Below are 18642 nucleotides of genomic sequence, written 5' to 3' on the forward strand. Positions count from 1 at the left end.
GGGCATCCTGGCCATGGAGTTTCCTGGCCCTCCGGGATGGCTTCCATCACAAGATATTTCTCTACCCGTTTCAGTTTCTGAAGGGAGAGAGGTGAACAAAAATAAAGAACACAGACAGTGGATACATTTTATTTTCTTATTCGAGCCGCAGGAAATTGGCCTTTTCCTCCAGGAGATGGATCGACACGTAAAATGAGTTTTCAGGACGACTCAAATAGCAAAGTAACGACGATCTACACAGTAAGCAGACTTGAGTCTTTTCCCGTACATGCCACAGATTTATTTCTCAAAACAGATGCGGAATTATTAGGAAATTAGAAGGAGTAGATATTACAAGTCATCAGTAACGACTTAGACGAATCTTTTCTCTAAGTCATTCACCCCTCTTCACAAGCCCTTCTCTGCTCTTTTCTTCGGAGGTTGGGGGCTCAGGAGACGAATAGAACAATTGTTCTTAAGGCTTAAGGAGGTGCTCAGTCCAATAGCTCCAGATTGGCATTAGGTAAACACAAGATAGTTAGCACATCTGAATGTCTTTTCTGCCATGCTTCGAGGGTAAAACCCAAAGGAAGACAAATGTTAATCAAATACGGGCCAAAATGATGAAAGAAATTTCAATATCGGTCATCTCATCAACCAGAAATCACATGCAGTTCCCTTTTCCTTTGGCAACAGGGAGCTGGTTTCGAAGGCGGGGATCCATTTCTGTCCAGCCAGCGAGTGATGGGAAGCAGGTGGGTCACTGAAGCATGTGGGTGATACACTGAACCACTAAGTTGGCAAATATTGAACTATTTTAAGTGCATCTATTTTCCAGTTCAGTAAATTTTCTTGTTGTATTAAATTCAGTAGACTCAACACAGTCTAAATGCCACAGCACATCCCAGAGACCACACGAAGGTAAGAGCACCAGCCATTGGATAGAGCAAGAGGTAAAGATCGACATATTTTCTCTCAGCTTCTATTTAATTTTTACCTTTCATGTGAGGACTGAATATTTTTTTTAAGGTTAAAAACTATGATATGACTTGGAGAGTCAAGTTGCATTCTGGTTATTATGTGAAAACTTGAAGAGGGGGTTTCTTTGTCAGTCAATTGCCCTCCAAACCATAGTCCTAGAAATCATGACATCTATGACCTATGATTCAGGATCATTTAATAACTAGAGAGAGACAAAAATTATACTCTGTTAGCCACAGTCTGGGGGAATCTTGCCATTCAGCAACTGGCAAAAACACGGAATCAAGGATATACTTGAAGATTAAAAATGAGGATTGAATAATAATTATTCTTTATTTGGAATGGAAATTTTCAAGAGAATAAAGGCTTTGGAACGTGAACTGTTACTTTGATTGGACCTGCTTTTTTGTGAGGGTCATTTGTTATTCTTAAGCACTATTTTCCTCTAACGAGGAGTAGTCATGGCAATTCAGAAACACCGCGAAAGGTGCACGGTACAAGGAATTTTCATTCTAGCATGGGTGGTAACTGTCAAAATTATAAAATCGATTTTATACTCCATATGAAAAATTTTCCAGTAATTTCTCTCAACAAAATGGAAAACAAAATAATCAATAACAGAAACTTGTGGAAGCAAAAACCTGAAGCTCACACAGAGGACAAGATACAGTTACTAAATATGGTTCTTTAAAGCTTCTAGAACACACCGTGCAGAAGTGATGCAGCCATCGAAGTTGGACTCGGTGAATGCGTCCCCTCCACACACAAGGAACGGTTTGGGATGCAGAGTCAACTGGCCATGAGAGTGGGCAGCAGCCTCTGTAACCTGAAAAGGTTAAAAAAAAAATAAACAACACAAAAGCACTGTGGTTGACGTTCTCGGCCCTCTTGTGCTGTGATGTCAACACCCACCTGGGGAAGAGCCCTTTCTGTGGAGAAATCACCAGGTCTCACAAAACCGAGACCCCTAAGCCCCTCCCCTCACCCAAGTATTCACGCTGACTTTCTCAAATGTTGACATTTTCAGTTAGTTGATAAACTTATCAGAAGTTGTTGAACTTAAAAATTAGTAGGCCGTGATAGGCTCAATTAGTTGGAAATACAGTGTTTTGTTTTGTTTCATTTTTTTTATAAGGGGGAAATGATATTCATGAAATCATTTACCAATGATGGAGTCCTTTCTACGTGCTAGACAAGGGAAACAGAAAAGGGATAAGGACTGTATCCTTAAGGAGTTTCCAGTTCAACACAGAGTGTGGGCATAAGACAGCGTCTAAGGGCTAAGACAGGGTGAATAAGAGGGCGCTATGGGAACACTGGGGAGGTGTCCAACCCAGCACACCTGGATACAGAAGCCTTCAAAGGGAAGAGGATGGGTCATTTCACTTGAGTTCTGATGGACGCATAGGAGTTGACGAAACAGGGATAGGGCTTTCCAAAGAGAATGAGCAGCAAGCATAAAGGCCCCAAAGTCCATGGGCAAGAGAGAACAAAGTGTGTTTTCGGAACTGTGGGGTTGATCACATAGTGTGTATGTGCGTGTGGTAGAGGAAGGGGCTAATCAGAGGAAGGGACATGGCTGAGAGGTAAGATAAGAGCCATTTAGTGTTTCAGAATTAAAATGTGTAATACTTATAAACAAAGGTCTATTAAAAATGTGTAATTTACTACTTACAAGGGGCGTCTAGGTGGCTCAGTCAGTTGGGTGCCTGACTCTCAGTTTCGGCTCAGGTTGTGATCTCAGGGTGGTGAGATCGAGCCCCCACATGGGGCTCAGCACTGAGCAGGCAGTCTGCTTGAGATTCTCTCTCTCTGCCCCTGCCCTGACTTGCATGCTCTCTCTCTCTCTAATATAAGTAAATAAATCTTTTTTTATAACTAAAATAAAAAAAGGAATTTACTACTTATGAGCCAAAGGAGAGAGAATTAGCTGAAGATTTATTTTATTTTATAGAACCAGATTTATAAAATTTGCAATGCTAAAAAAGGCATAGAGGTTATTTCCTGGAGAAAAATATTCTCAAAATTGGGATAGATGTTGCTAATAAGCCATCACAGCCAGAAGAATGACGGGGTGACAGTGGTGTGTGAACATAGTTATCTTGGACACTGAGACAGTTTGGCTCCTGGAGCACCAAAAACCCCTAAGAAAACTTATTATACACAAACTTATTATAAAGGCAATCTTGGGGCTCAGTTGGTAGACCATGCAATTCTTGATCTCAGGATCATGAGTTCGAGCCTCAAGTTGGGAGTAGAGTTTACTTAAAAAATAAATAAATAAGGTCACTTCCTTTATTAAAAAAAAAAAGTCAATCTCACGTGGGGTTGCTTCCCTGCACAACTTCAAGGGATGCCATTCATAGAGACTACAACGCAGGAGTTCTTGTCTCTTATACAATGTTTTCATGGAAAATAATAGGCTAAGGCCCATGAGGATTTGTCCATTTAAAAATTACCCTCCCGTCACAATCAAGAAATGTATCAAATGTTATTGGGATTATAGGGCTGAGATTCGGTCCTAGATAGGCTGAGTTAGTAGTACCTGCTTGGACGATTTTTTAACACCAGAACAAGTTGCATAGATTTTTTTATTTCTAAGCCATATTTGGCTTTAAAAAGGAGGTTAGTTACAATTATTTCTCTGTTGAATCGCTAAAGATAGGGATGTTTAAAGTCCTGTGTCGCTCAGATACAGATGTTACATTTTAAGAGCATCCTCTCATTTTTCTGGAGGTCACTTGGTAGCAGCAGCATCTTTCATACACTCTGCAAATCATCTTCTTTAAAAGTTACACCATAGGGGGCGCCTGGGTGGTTCAGTCGGTTAAGTGTCCAACTCTTGATCTCAGCTCAGGTCTTGATCCCAGGGTCTTGAGATCAAGCCCGGCCTAAGACTCCACACCTGGAGCCTACTGAAAAATTATGCCATAGTTTTATTATGTTCAACTGCAATTTGACTTTTTACCCAGCTTTATGAAGTATAATTGACAAATAAAAAGTGTGTATATTTATGGTGTACAACTTGATGTTTTGATATACATATGTGTACATTGTAAAATCATCATCATAATAAAGCTAACAAATACATCCATCAGCTCACATTGTTACCATTTTTCCTTCCTTTCCTTTTCCTTTCCTTACCCTTCCCTTCTGTTCCCTTCCCTTCCTTCCCTTTCCCTTTCCCTTTCCCTTTCCCTTTCCCTTTCCCTTTCCCTTTCCCTTTCCCTTTCCCTTCCCGTTCCCCTTTGCCTTTCCCTTCCCTTCATTTCCTCCCTCCCTCCCTTCTTTCTGGTGAATCATTTTATGATCTATCGTCTTAGCAAATTTCAAGTACACAGTACAGTATTGGTAACTAAGTCATGTTGCTGCACATTAGATCCCCGGGACGGACTCACCCTGTGTAACCAAAACATCGTACCTTGGACCAACATCTCATTTCCCCCTCCCACCAGCTCCTAGCCTTCACGGTTCTACTTTCTGCTTCTGTGAGTCTGACTAGTTTAGATTCTGCATAGAAGTGAGCTCATGCAGCATTTGTCTTTCCATAGCTAATAATCTTGAAACTGGCTGACAAGTTCCTTGAGTGGCTAAAACAGACTGCACAGAGTTTGGACACTGAAGCACAGACTTGGGTGTTCTGTCAGAGCATTTACATTTCCCCTTTATTTTAATTTTTTAAAGATTTCTTTTATTTTTTGTTTGTTTATTTATTTATTTATTTGAGAGAGCACTTGTGCAAGGGGGTGGAGCAGAGGGAGGGAGAGGGACAAGAAGGCTCCACAATCAGCATGGAGCCCGATGAGAGGCTTGACCCTGAGATCATGACCTGAGCCGAAATCAGGGGTCGGATGCTTAACTGACTGATTCACCCAAGTGCCTCTAAATTCCTACTTTGGGTAGAATTTAAACAGGTTGGATTATTTGATTTGCCAGTGAAACACTAAGGGAAGAATAAAACTGTTAGGTTCTTATACATATTAATGATTTCAGAGTGTGATAGCTGATAGTCTGAAAACAAGGGATGCTATATAAACATTCAAAACCCAGACAAGACTGGGTGGAAGCTTGGCAGTCTGGCGCCATTGAGTTGAGGGGCGAATCATTTTCTGACTCTTAATAGGCCGTGAGGGTGCCAGCTCTGTTTTCCTGCAATCGTCAATGCTCATGATGATGGCCCCAATATTCAAGAACCAGTTCTAATATGCATAAAGTATTACTTGTTAGCATTTCTTGAATGTTCGCTGCATACAAATGCTTTACATGTGTACCCATTTAATGAACACAGCCATCCTATGAGGCGTTGCCACTATTCTCATTTTATAGAGGAGAACACTGCAAATCAGAAAGATTGTCACCTGCCCAAGGACAGAGAGCTAGGAGGTGAAGAAACAGAGTTTCCAACAGAGCACACAGACTCTAGAACTCACCCTTCTGACACTTTCAGAAACATTTCCATGAAGACTTGGTGGAAACAAAACAAAAAAATGTTTGATAATCACTCATAGTTTTATGCATCTGGAAAATTCATATAAACAGGGTAACTCATGCATATACATATACACTTATGCACATGTGTATAATACAAAATAATGCATGTACATATATATGTATAATTTTTAAAACAAAACAAAAATGTTTGGTGGTCTCTTAGCTTAATGCACCTAGAAAATCACATAAATGGGATAACTCATTCATATGTATTCATATATACATATGTGTGTGTGTGTATAATTTACACACATACACACACATAAATCTCCATTTGTGGTCAAGTTCTGATACAGTCCTGTTGATATCCCTGTACAGATAAACCATAACACTACTGCACATTAACAAGTATTGAGCAGGAGGGAGCTGAAGGGAGAACGTTCTGCCCAGGGTGAGCTGACGATTGGTGCTGTGTAATTCCATTTGGTGACTCCTAAATGCCAGATGCCAGGTCACGTGGCTGGAAGACCGGACGCTGATTAGCCAGTCTGCAGTTTGGGAAGGAAATCAATCTTAACTGCATTTAGGTGTAATCGCCCCTCTGCAATGACCCAGTGAGGAGAATATGAACCACGAAGTGTGTGCTGGCAAGCTCCTTCCCCGTGAGTGAAGGAGAGAGCGCGGCAGCCAGGGAGCCCTCCATTGCCAAAGCCACGATGTCTCGCAGTAATGCAGCCTTTGGCTTTGCCTCCAGCCACAGTAAGGAACCACAGCTCAGTGACTGTGTTTAGGAGAGATGTCAGGGCTGAGCCACCCCTTTGGAAATCCAGATGGCGTCAGCCCACATGTGCACCAGGGCTGGTCAGAAAAACCTCTTGCTGCCCTCACTGATGCTCTGGGGTCGCTATTGCGATGTTTCTCTCTGCTTAGGTGATGACTGGGCTAGACGTATCCATTTGAAGCAGAAAAAGCAGTTTTATTTCCAAGTGGTTTCATCCCATGTGAATGTGTCTCTGGCCTTCCCTCCACCTGCAGAATGAAAGAGAAACTCCTCACTCCACAAGGAAGACCTTCCAAGACCAAGTCTTACTCAAGCCTCCTGTCTTGTCCTTTCGCTCACCATTGCCACATGTCCTGTCTACATTCACAAAGAGCTGCTTCAAACACGCTTTTCTTTGTCATGTTTCTGGGGCTTTGAACCAACTGTCCTGCGGGGGGGTGTTGTACCATTCCCTCTCTTTGCTGCCAAGGAAATGGCTCAGCCTTCTAGAAGCAGCACAATGTCACCTGCACTAAGGTCTTCTTGCTCTGCCGGGCAGGGTTAAGCACCTTTACAGCGTGTTATTTTATCTGTGATGTTACTTGTTATTTTGCACTGTAATTATGTCCAGATTCGTCTCCCTTCCTAGACTGCATGTTTTGAGGAGCAGGGGCTGGGCTGCACCAGTCCTTATATCCAAGGCTGGGGATGGTGTCTAGCCTCTATGAAGTGTGCAGTGAATGTTCATTGAGTTAAAAAAAAAAAAGACAATACTTTACACATAGTTGATCAAATGAAGGTCTTTATAAGGAACCATCTACATGAAAAGTGTTATTCAGAGGCTCCCACCGAGCTGGCAGGAAGGCAAATGGAAAAGATACTGTATTTAGAATGCTCTCAATAGCGACGAATGCAGGGCCGTCCTCTCATCTCAGACTGTGAACTGTTTTATGTGAACATCTCGTGTGTCATGTATGAAGAGGAACCACACAAAGCTGCTGATTCTGTAGGTCAGAAATGCTAAGTACTGTCCATCTTTATATGGTTTAACCTAGCAGGTTCTTTGTTTCGTGATTATTAGCTGTAAAAATACACACAAGGAGTTCCGTGGGTGTGAGACCGAAATTAAAGATGACAAGAGAGAGGAGCAGACAAGAAGGCTAATAGTGACTTCAAAATGGGGATTATCAAGAAAGTGAAGGTGATAATTAGCAAGAAATAATCCAGTGACACACTTGGCGACGTGCATACCTAAGCTGACCGCAAAAGCTCGTCCTCGGGCTGTCAGGTATCTACACAAGCAGAACGATCTCGCTCTGTGGCCTCAAGCATGGCTATATTTTAGGTCAATCCATTCTAGTTGGCTGTCTAGCCCATGACTTGGTTCCTTAACACCAACCTTTCTGAAATACAGCACTAAGTCATGTCCACGTGGGCGCAACAAGAACTGAGGTCTCACCAATTTTAATCCTAGAAGCACAACCAACCTGATAAGAAAATGCGGACAACATTTCAACAATTAGCTTCTTGCTACTGCATTTCCTCACTTGTCATGGATGATTTCATTGAATCTAAGGCATGGTCAACTGGAAGAGGCACCAATATTTTATGGACCAATGAGGAAGAAAAAAGGTGGTAACGTGACACAAAGCTTTATATTTACTAGAATAGTTCTCTTGAACTTATCTACAAGTAGTTCTTTTGCAAAACTAGAAAGTAAATAAAAGAGGAATACTGGTTAAGCCTTTCCAAAAATGTCTTCACATATGTAGCGTGACTCCTCCACTCTAACTCCGAGTTGTCCACATCCATGCTCCTCCCCACATCACAGTCTGTCCTCTGTGCCTCCTAGATCATTTCTTACATGAATGCTCCACAGAATCGTACTTTCTGGCATTTTCTCTGAGCCACTGATAGCTGTCTTGCAACTTCCGGTCATGCACTTTCTCTGTGGTGGGAAAGAAAGGTTTTCAGACAGCAACCAGGACTCATACTCTTTTCTCAAATGGTCTTCAAATAATCTGTTAATTAAAATATCAAGGGGTTACAGTGGTGGTCCCACTGTTAAATCACTGCAAATAGCCGAGTTCACATGTGTGAAAACAACCTCCTGACTTTCTTGGTGTATACCGACTCCGTGGCATATCACAAGCAATGAAATATGGCAAATATAAAATGGGGTAAGGGGGCGGGATGGTGGGAATTAAGGAGGGCACTGGATGGAATGAGCACTGGTATTGTATACAACTGATGAATCACTAAATTCTACCCCTGAAACTAATTTAAAAAATGGGGAAAGGGGTGAAGTATGACGAGTACTTAATATGAGTAAATGCGTAACAAGTCCAAAGATAATGAGGGGCGGGATCCTTGAAGCAGGGCCTTTTCTGGTCACAGCGTCTTGGGGTCCCTATACCAGTGTCTTCAGTGTTGCTGGTTTAAACCCTCTGTGTTCTCAGTTCACCCAAAGGAGCAGTCTCAGGAGAACCGACAGAGACAGACTCATTATTGGAGAATTGATTTGTTCTTTTCCAAAGGTCAACGTACGGATTCCAGGACCACACGTGGTTGTCTTCCCAGCCCATTTGTCTCCTCACCCCTGCAATCGGGGTGACACCGGTGCCGCATCTCTGGACAGATGTCACTAATGGATTGTGGCATTCTTTCCCACCGAGCCTGGACATGGCGGGAGCGTCCTCCCCACCTGATGGCTTCAGGCAGATCGCTACCAGTCAATCTGAGTTGGCACTCGAGAGAAATCCTATAAATCTATCCTGGATTCGAAGCCTGCGGAGCAACCATGTAATTATAAATAAGCGAATTAATTAGTCTTCACTGTTTTTTTTTTCCTCTTTTCTCATGAAGCCAGGATAGTCTGATGCATTGCCTTTGTCCAAACCAGACATGTTTCAGAGCCAAGAATTAAAAGCACATCAGAAGTCATTTCCTCTAGATGATGCAGGATGCCCACTTCTCATTTCTTCTAATAACCTTCTAATAACCATCCCCAGCCCTTAATTCTTAACGTCCCTCCATGGGTCACATGGGGGCTTAGACTGCCCTGTGAAAATAAGGCAGGTGTCTTGGCTCCGGCCACAGTACTACAAAATTGAGCATTGTAACTATCAGGGCTCGTGGGAAAAGTAGGGTTGGAGCAGACAATTTGAAACCTATGAAACTCTGACTGGAGCACTCACACAAACAATACGCATCATAGTAAAGTGACCAGCACAACGGACGTCCCCCCTCTGCATCTGCTGACACCTCTGTAGCCTGAAGTCTGGGGCTTACACTTCTTCCTCTAAGACAGAGGGCCTGGGGAACCGTTGCTCCTAAAAGACCATTTTTAAAAAGATTTTATTTATTTATTTGTGAGAGACAGTGAAAGAGAGAGCAGAAGCAGGGGGAGCAGCAGAGGGAGAGGGAGAAGCAGACTCCCCACTGAGCGGGGAGCCCAATGCGGGGCTGGATCCTAGGACCCTGGGATCCTGACCTGAGCCGAAGGCACACGCTTAACCAACTAAGCCACCCAGGCGCCCTTATCAGAATTTTTTTTAATTTATTTATTTATTTGAGAGTGAGAGAGAGCACAAGGGGAGGTGGGGCAGAGGGAGAAGCAGACTCTCCACTGAGCAGGGAGCCTGACGCAAGACTCGATCCCAGGACCCGGGGATCATGACCTGAGCCGAAGGCAGAAGCTTAACTGACTGAGCCACCCAGACCCCCTAAAAGACACCATTTTGATCTAAATTTTAAGTATCCAGGATGTAGCCTTCTTCATCGATTCATCATTTCACTGAGGGGAAAATGTCTTTGTGATTTCTTCATCAGCACTGACAGGTTTGCTGAAGAGCTGACCAAGGCGGAAAACCCAACAGTTGTTAAGGCTGCCGTGACAACCACTGTCGGCCCTGAAGAAAGGCACCTCTGGAGATTTTCGGGTTTTTTCTTCAGATCTTCCTATTTGCTAAGCTTTCCTCTTTGCTTGTGAGGAAATTTACCCGGATCGCTTGAAACCATTAACATGTCCGAAACCAATACTATTTCCCATGACACTGATTTCCTCGTTCTCATTTACAGTTGAAATAATTCACATTAAAAACAAAACAAAACAACCCAGGTGCTATAAAAGACTGAGTAATTTTATGGCTTTCTTATGTTGCCTTACATTCCTGAGGGTCACGTTAATTGGACTTGGGTGTGCCTGAGTCTGGACAAATGGAGATGTGTTAGCCCCCCCTTGTGTTTTTGATAATCACACTGAAGTTTTTAAAAATTGATTTCTAACAATTCCAGTGTTGGAGGGTGACTCTTGCCTCCCATTGTTCCTGGAGCGCAGGGAAAGGTACTGTCTCCTGGTCGCACACTAACTTGACTGGGGCGAACTCTCAGGAAGAGTCTCCTTCTGAGGTACTGGCCACACTAGCAATACGAACAGCTAGAAAGGCTGAGACGGTAGGTCTGGGGCTGGGTCATACATTTCCTCCCTTCCTCTGCTCTGCAGCCAGTACAAACTTGAGCCCATGCCATGGTACATAAACAGCAGAAACTGAATATTTGGTTAACTTATTCTTTTATGGCCCCGATGCAAAGCTTGAAGGTAGTGGTTCCCAAAAGTCCATCTATGGCAAGAAGAGAAAAAATAAGGAGAATTATGAGCTTTTTCACAGAGCGAAATGTATTCTATTTATAAACTGGTTATGTATGAGGTTATATCTTTACTATTTTTTTTTTTTTTGGTTATTCGTTCCATTAAATTCTTGTGGCCGTGTTTTTGCTTTTTAAATTCTTAACTGCAGGATGCAAAGATAACATTACTATACTGGTTCATTTAGAGGGATTTTACTGGTCCATGAAATAAAAACGCGTGGAACCGCTGCTGTGGGGCGAGGTGCTAGCTGTGGTTCAGAGCGCTGAGATGCTCAGCCCGAGGAATGCTTTCCATAAAGGGGGTGGGAGGCGGGGGAGCAGAGGGCGGCTTTGAGAAACCACCAGTAATCTCAGGTAACACTGCATAACCTTGGTTTGGACTTGGTGAGTGGATGAGTAATTAAAAAAAATGGAATAAAATCTTGTGTACGACTCATTTCCCAGATACTTGGGCAATCCCTCTTCCATCCAAACATTCATCTAGGTAGAACTAGAATCTGGGGTACCACATCCCTCCTCTGTTCATCTGCAGATACTCTACTCAGGTAGGAAACATAAGGCTGTAGAGAAAAATCTGACTTGCGGGCAAAAGGCTTCATCGAATGCACAGTAAATGCCTACCTTCAAACTGCATGAGGCTAGAGAGAAAATGTGGCCTGTGTTGATTCTACGGATATATTTCCCCATTCCTACCACGTCCCCAAGGCACTGGTTTGAAGCATCTATCATACGCCTGTTTACAAAAATAGGGAGAAATGTAAACAAACAGATGAGAGACCAGGGCTTGTGCTCATGTTAGTGGAAACGTCTGTTTACATCTTTATAGATGGGGATCCAGCCCAGCACTCTGAAAGGATGAGACTTCAGTGATGGGTCAGGGGTGAAAAATATTATCAACCCCTCAGCACTTTTTTTTCTTGAGGAAAAAAAAATGTGTTCTATGGGCCAAATTAAAAATGTAATGTTTCTATCCCTTTTTTTTTTCAAGTCCCTTTGGGGACTAATGAAAATGCCATAAAATGTTGCTGATTCTTCTACACTTAACTCACCAAATTGCAATTTGGTGAGAAATATTTGTTATTTAAAAGCCTTGTTAAGTCCTCAGAAACAGTGAGCTGTGAGGGTTGTTTTGTTTTGTTTGAGGGTTTTTTTTTTCCTTTTCATATTCCCTGCATCTCCTACTCCATCGTACGCAGCTGGTGTTGAATAAATGTTTGCTCGAAGGATGTGTGCACGTGGGCCCACCAAAAAACAGATGCAAACTTTTGAAAGTTTTAAATTCTCCGTGTTCGAGTGGCCTTTAAACGTGGAGGAACTTTATTTTCCCTCTATGATGATAATGTTCTTTAGTGTTTCAGTCTCTAAGTGTTCCTGGACCTCCGGAATCATCCTGTTATTTACCTCCTTCTATGTCCTCGCCCTCGACACCTGCCCATTCTAACTCAGGTCCCCATCACTAGCACTGTGCAGGAGACAACCCGCCGGGTGCCTATGCGCCTTTCTCTGACGTCCAGAAAGCGGGATTCGCTGCCTGTGGCCCAGTTATTGTAGCCCCCCAGGCAAAGGCACCCGAAGCATCGGACGCAGCCCGAATTTCAAACAGCAAGTAAAGACGGTTTCCTACCCAGACAATTCCTCCTCGCCTCATAAAATGGTACTGTGAAGAACACCCCGAAAAGTGTGTAAGGTAGAACTAGACCAGCATGTACATGTGAACGTGTGTGTGCACGCATGTGCATGATAGCACATACAGACATTTGTCTTTATTTTAAAAACTGGGACCATAGTGACACAGTCCACGATGTTTCCAGTTCACGTCAAAGCGGCAGTGAGTCTCCACAGGCATAAAGTCTAAATACTCCTTTAAATGACTTTCTTTCCTGGGACACGGGGAATGCATTCTAGAAAGTTCTAGGTGTCAGGGAGGAAAGAAACCCATTCTTCTGGGTGACCTAGCCAATTTATGTCTGTATCTTTTAAAAATTCTCTCTTCGAACAGTCCACTCTCTGTGTTCAGATGTTTGTGGCACAGCCCGAGGTCCTACACATATGGAATGTATTTGCCGTGTTATTAAGACAAGTGATGGTACGGGTTATTTCTTAACCATACGTTGTGTATTATTTAGGATAAGCGATACTGAGAACTGGGCTAATAATGACAAATGGGAGGGCTGATTATTCCACTTAGTCTATTTTTAGGTGTATTTCCTTAAAAAAATTGCATTTCTTGTGGCCACTGGTGTTTGAGGCTTTCAGCCCCATATCATCCTATGTTCCATTCCTTCGTCTTCATAAAGAGCTTCATCAGCAACTGGGTGCTTTCCTGCAGAGACGGTACATGGTTAATTGGTTCTTATGCATTCTGTCCTCTTGCCTCTGTTCGACACATCTCTCCAGTGTTCTATTATATTTAATGGTGATTTCATAAACCCGTTTCTTTGTTGTGCTGTAGGGAAAGGTTTGCTTGTGCTGTGGGCTCCTGGCTGCAGAGCTGTGTCTGGGACTATGGAGAGCCGCTGTAAAATTACTATTGGTTGGAATACTCTAGGTGTGAAGAAAGTGATGTGGTTTGGTCAATTCTCAGTGGAGCTTTTCGCTTTACTGGTATTTGTCTCTTCTAGTTTAATAAACCATGGGGCAGAAAGCGCCACAAATCAATTATATGGTCCACGTAGCAGCTTTAGTGGGGCTTGAATTGTGAAGGACATACTTTGCTGAAATCGTATATTCGATTCCTGAGGTCTACGTTGAATCTGTTTAGATCTATCTTTCAAAGTCCTGAAAGCACTGGAGGAGTCAGTCTATTTCGACGAGGAGTTGTTCACAAGCACACAATAAAGAATGAGCTACTGTTTTCTCTAGTACTCTCGCAGTAATAACAGACAGAACAATGGTCGTTTTAGAGTCCCCTTTAGAGTTTTTAATTTAATAGGAAATTCTCCTGCCCTTCAGCAAGTTTTAGTATATTCATGCATTAACTCTTCAAATATGTTGTGTTCTAGCACTCGGCGAGCCTGCCTGGGGTGCTGGGGGGACAGGCGCCATTTTGTAGCCACAAGGTGATCTAACAGAGTGGGATCCTCTTGTTTTCATCTAAATATAAATGTTGTGCCACAGTCTCTCAAAGGATCCAATTGCTTGGGATCCTAGGATGCAGAGGGCCAAAAACGCTTCTGATCTGTGCGTCTAGACATGAAGGTAAAATCATCTTTCCTACTCGAGTGGCCTCATCACCACTTCTCCCCCATTTAACAGCAGCCTAGTGCCCCACCAATTCAATCCTTCCTTGTCCCTTCTCCCACTCCATTTCCTTTCCTTTTCTTGATGACCCAGAAACATGACCATTATTTCTTTCTGGTCCTCACTTGTTCTGAACGAACCCCACGGCTTTTAGTTTGCCTGTGAGATTTTAGCTCAAAGACTGCCACCATTTTGATCTTCAGATACAAAACAACCTCCTTCCTACTTCTAATGCTGTGAAAGTAGAAGAATCAATGCTTCTGCTCCTCAGAAAGACGATAATGGAGGATAAAAAACAAGTGGTTTGAAAAGTCAGCTAAATTGAGTCAGCTAAATTGTATACTGTGAAATTCACATGCGTACTGGTCTATCAATTTTAACAATGTACACAGCCGTGTTAAGCTACTGCAACAATAACATAGAGAACGTTTCTGTCGTCCCCCCAAATTTCCCTTGTGCCCCTTTGTAGTTCATCCCCTTCTCCTAGTCACAGCCCCTGGAGACCATTGATCGATTTTCTTTTCTTTTTTTTTAAATTTTAATGTTTTTTTATTATATTATGTTAGTCACCATACAGTACATCCCTGGTTTCTGATGTAAAGTTCAATGATTCATTAGTTGCGTATAACACCCAGTGCACCATGCAATACGTGCCATTGATCGATTTTCTGTCCCTACAGTTTTGCCTATTCCAGGAAGCCATACGGGTAGAAGGATACGACAGATAGCCTTTGAGTATGGTTTCTTTCACTTAGATAATGCTTCTGAGGGTCACTCATGAAGTAGCTGCTTGTTTCATTTTATTCCTGAGTAGTTTTTCATTTATGGATGTACAACCTTTTGTCCAGGTATCAGGTGATGAATATTTGGGTTATTTTGAGATTTGGGGCAATTGTTGACAAAACGGCGATCGATGAACATTTGCAAATAAATTTTTATCTGGACGTATGTCTTCATTTCTCTTGGGTAAATCCCTAAGAGTGGGGTCCTTGGGTCAGATGGTAAGTGTGTATTTAACTTCGTAAGAAACTGTGACAGTGTTTTCCAAAGGGGCTGCTGCCATTTTGCACCATCTATGTCCTCACCAGCACTTGGCACCTTCAGAGTTTTTGATTTGAGCCATTCTAGTAGGTGTGTCATGGCATCTCATTTTAGTTTTCATTTACATTTCCCTAATGACCAAAGATGTTCGGCATTTTTTTGTGTCCTTACTTGCCATCCAATCTCTTCTTTTGTGTGTGTGGTAAAATACACACGACATTAGTAGTAGCCAGATAAGCAAACACTTATCTGCTTTCTGCCTCGATGGATTTGCCTATTCGAGATATTTCATATGAGTAGAATTATTCAAGATGTAGCCTTTGTGTCTGGTTTCTCTCAGCACAATGTTTTCAAGGTTTATCCACATTGTAGAATTTATCAATACTTCATTGCTTTCTTTTTTTGTCCTTCAAATGTTTAATATATGTATTTCTATATAATTTCCCATGGGTCCTCTTATTAGAAATATGTTGAAGACATATTTCTCACCTAACAATTGATTTTTTTAAAAAAGATTTGCTTATTTATTTTAGAGAGAGAGAGAGAGAGCAGGAGGAGGGGTAGAGGGTGAGGGTGAGCCCAGTGTGGGGCTCGATCCCAGGACCCCGAGATCACGACCTGAGCCGAAATCAAGAGTCAAACACTTAACCAAATACCCAGGTGCCCCCTTAATGACTGATTTTTTAATTGAGGTATAATTCATTGCTTTTTTATGCGTGAATGATAATCCATCTTATGGATATACCATATTTTATCCATTCATGTCCATGTTGGACATTTGGCCTATCTCCACCTTTAGTTATTGTGAACAGTGCTTCTATGAACATTTGTGGACACAGTTTTGTTTGAACACATGTTTTCAATTGTTTTGGGTATATAGGAGGGGGATATTTTGGTCATCTTGTAATTCTATGTATAATTTATTGAGGAACTGACAAACCGTTTTCCACAATGTCCAAACCATTTTATATTCCCACCAGCAAGGTAGGAGCATTCTAATTGCTCTACATTCTTAACAAGCATTTGTTCTTTTTCTTTCTTAATTTTTTTTTCCAAATTATATTCATCTTAGTGGGTATGAGATGGTATGTCATTGTGGTTTTAATTTGCATTTTTCTAATGACTAAGGACACTGGCATCTTTTCCTGTACTTGTTGACCATTTGTATCTCTTCTTTGGAGAAATGTCTATTCAAGTCCTTGACCCATTTTAAAATTGGATTGTTCGATTTTTTGCCATGAGTTGTAAGAGTTCTTTCTATATTCTGGATTGTAGAACCTTATCAGATAAGTGATTCACAAATATTTTCTTCCATCCTATGGGTTGTCTTTTTACTTTCTTGATAATTGTTTGATACACACAAGTTGTGAATTTTGATGAAGTCCAAATTATTTATTTTTTCTCTTGTCGCTTATGCTTTTGGTGTTGTATCTAAGAAACCATTGCCAAGTACAAGGTTGCGAAGATTCACCCTAATGTTTTCCTCTAAAATTTTATGATTTTAGCTTGTGTAGTTAGGTTTTTAATCCATTTTGGGTAAGTTTTTGCATGGTATGTGAGTTAAGGGTCCAACTTCATTCTTTTGTATGTGGATATCCAGTTGTCCCAGCACTATGTGTTGAAGAGACTATTGTTTCCCATTGAATGTTTTTGGGAAACTTATCAGAAATCAATTGACCGTAAGTGTGGGTTTATTTCCAGACTCGTGGTACTATTCCATTAATCTATATGTCTATTCTTATGCCATTACCACATTATTTGGATGAGGGTAGCTTTGTAGTAAGGCTGGAAATTAGAAAGTGTGAGTCCTCTAGCTTTTTTTTTTTTTTTTTTTTTTTTGAGATGGTTTTGGCTATCTGGGGGTCCCTTGCAACTCCATATAAATATTTGGGTCAGCATTTCTGCAAAGGCCATTGGGAATTTAATAGTGATTACAAGAAGTCTGTGGATCACCTTTGGGTAGTATTGCCATTTTAAAATTAATAAGTTTCCCGAGGGAGCTGGCTGGCTCAGTTGGTAGAGCATGTGACTCTTGATCTCAGGGTCATGAGTTCAAGCCCCATGCTGGGCATAGAGTTTACTTAAAAAACAATAATTAAGTCTCCCAATCTATGAACATAAAATATATTTCCCTGTATTTAAGTCTTCTTTCATTTCTTTCAGCAATGTTTTCTAGTTTTCATTGTAGCACTCTTACATACCCATGGTTAAATTCATACCTCTTCTTTAGTAAAGTGCTCTTCCAAATCTTTTGTCCATTTTTAAATAATTAGGCCATTTGTTTTCTTATTACTGATTTGTGACAGGTCTTTATATAGTCTGGATACTAGTCTCATCAGATATATGTTTTTATAAATGTTTTCTCCAAGTCCGTGTCTTGTTCTTTCATTTTCTTAACAGTGTCTTTCAAAGACATTGTTTTTAATTTTGATCAAGCCCAATTTATCAATTTATTTTCTTATGGTTTGTGCTTTTTGTGTCTTATCTAAGAAATGTTTGCCAAACCCAAGACCATAAAGATTTTCTCCTGTTTTCACCTAGAAGTTCTATAGTTTAAGGTTCTATGGTCTGTGATCCATGTGTACTTAATTTTTGTATACAGTGTGGACCGTGTACTTTTGAATCTAAAATGAAACATTCCAATTTCTATTTTGCTACTTACTAGTTGCGTCACATTAGGCAAAACCATGCAACATGAACCCCGGTTTCTTCATTTGAAGCAAAGATAGTTATATTTACTTCCTGATCTGTCAGAATTGTTGTGGGGATTGAATGAAAAGAAGTAGAAAGTGCTTTCTAAAATCAGAGCATAAATGTTAACTATTATTTCTAGATGACAGCAGCAAAAGAACGATGATAGAAGAATGTGTCATAGTTGAGAGAAAGCCAGAACTCAAACAATTACTGGCAGTAGAATGAGGTGTTTGAAAGCACTGGCTTTTAAACAGACCTGTGGCTGAATTCCGGTTTTGCCACCTCCCAGTGGAAGAACCTCATGCAAGGTACTGAGCCTCGACTTCCCAACTTCCTCATCTGTGCAATGGGGAAGGAGGAGACACTTCACAGAGTGCTTGGAGGGTGACGTGAGGTAAGTACAAAGCTCAGTGAGCTACACAGAGTAGGGGATTAATAAATGGCATTTTTTGTGGGGCGCCTGAGTGGCTCAGTCAGTTGAGCGTCTGACTCTTGATTTTGGCTCAGGTGATGATCTCAGGGTTGTGAGACTCAGCCCCGTGTCGGGCTCTGCGCTCAGCCAGGAGTCTGCTTGAGATTCTCTCCCTCTACCCCTCCCCCAACTGGCACATACATGCTCTCTCTCTAAAATAAATAAATATTTTAAAAAATAAATAAAAAATAAATGGCATTTTTGAGAGGGAGAGAGAGAATGAATACAGAGAAAGAATATATAATGAATACAGTGTAATAAAATGATGAGGTGGGCTGTCATGTTTATAGAGGTGCTTTAGACCAAGGCATAAAGAAAGAATGCACCTTGCGTTCTCCCACCTCTGGGTAAGTGCACCTGTTGTTGGAACATCATTCCAACATCATTCCCTTTG

General features: G+C 41.5%; 1 protein-coding gene across 7 annotated transcripts in view; it reads right to left on the reverse strand.

Moving 5' to 3' along the window:
- Positions 1-257: 257 nt before the first annotated feature.
- The window catches only part of RNLS (renalase, FAD dependent amine oxidase), a 253614-nt gene continuing 235229 nt past the window's right edge, over positions 258-18642 (reverse strand). For 2 of the 7 annotated variants that reach the window (XM_057308310.1, XM_044386007.3), the window contains one exon: positions 258-1786. In XM_057308310.1, the coding sequence (XP_057164293.1) occupies positions 1634-1786 (153 nt within the window). In that variant the 3' untranslated portion in view covers positions 258-1633. Of the gene's footprint in view, positions 1787-4624; positions 6421-8015; positions 8100-9693; positions 10774-18642 lie in introns of those variants that run through there. The other 5 variants (XM_057308311.1, XM_044386008.3, XM_057308313.1 and 2 more) reach the window with 3 other exon arrangements.

The sequence above is a fragment of the Ursus arctos genome, unplaced genomic scaffold (assembly GCF_023065955.2).
Source record: "Ursus arctos isolate Adak ecotype North America unplaced genomic scaffold, UrsArc2.0 scaffold_7, whole genome shotgun sequence".
Lineage (NCBI taxonomy): Eukaryota > Metazoa > Chordata > Mammalia > Carnivora > Ursidae > Ursus > Ursus arctos.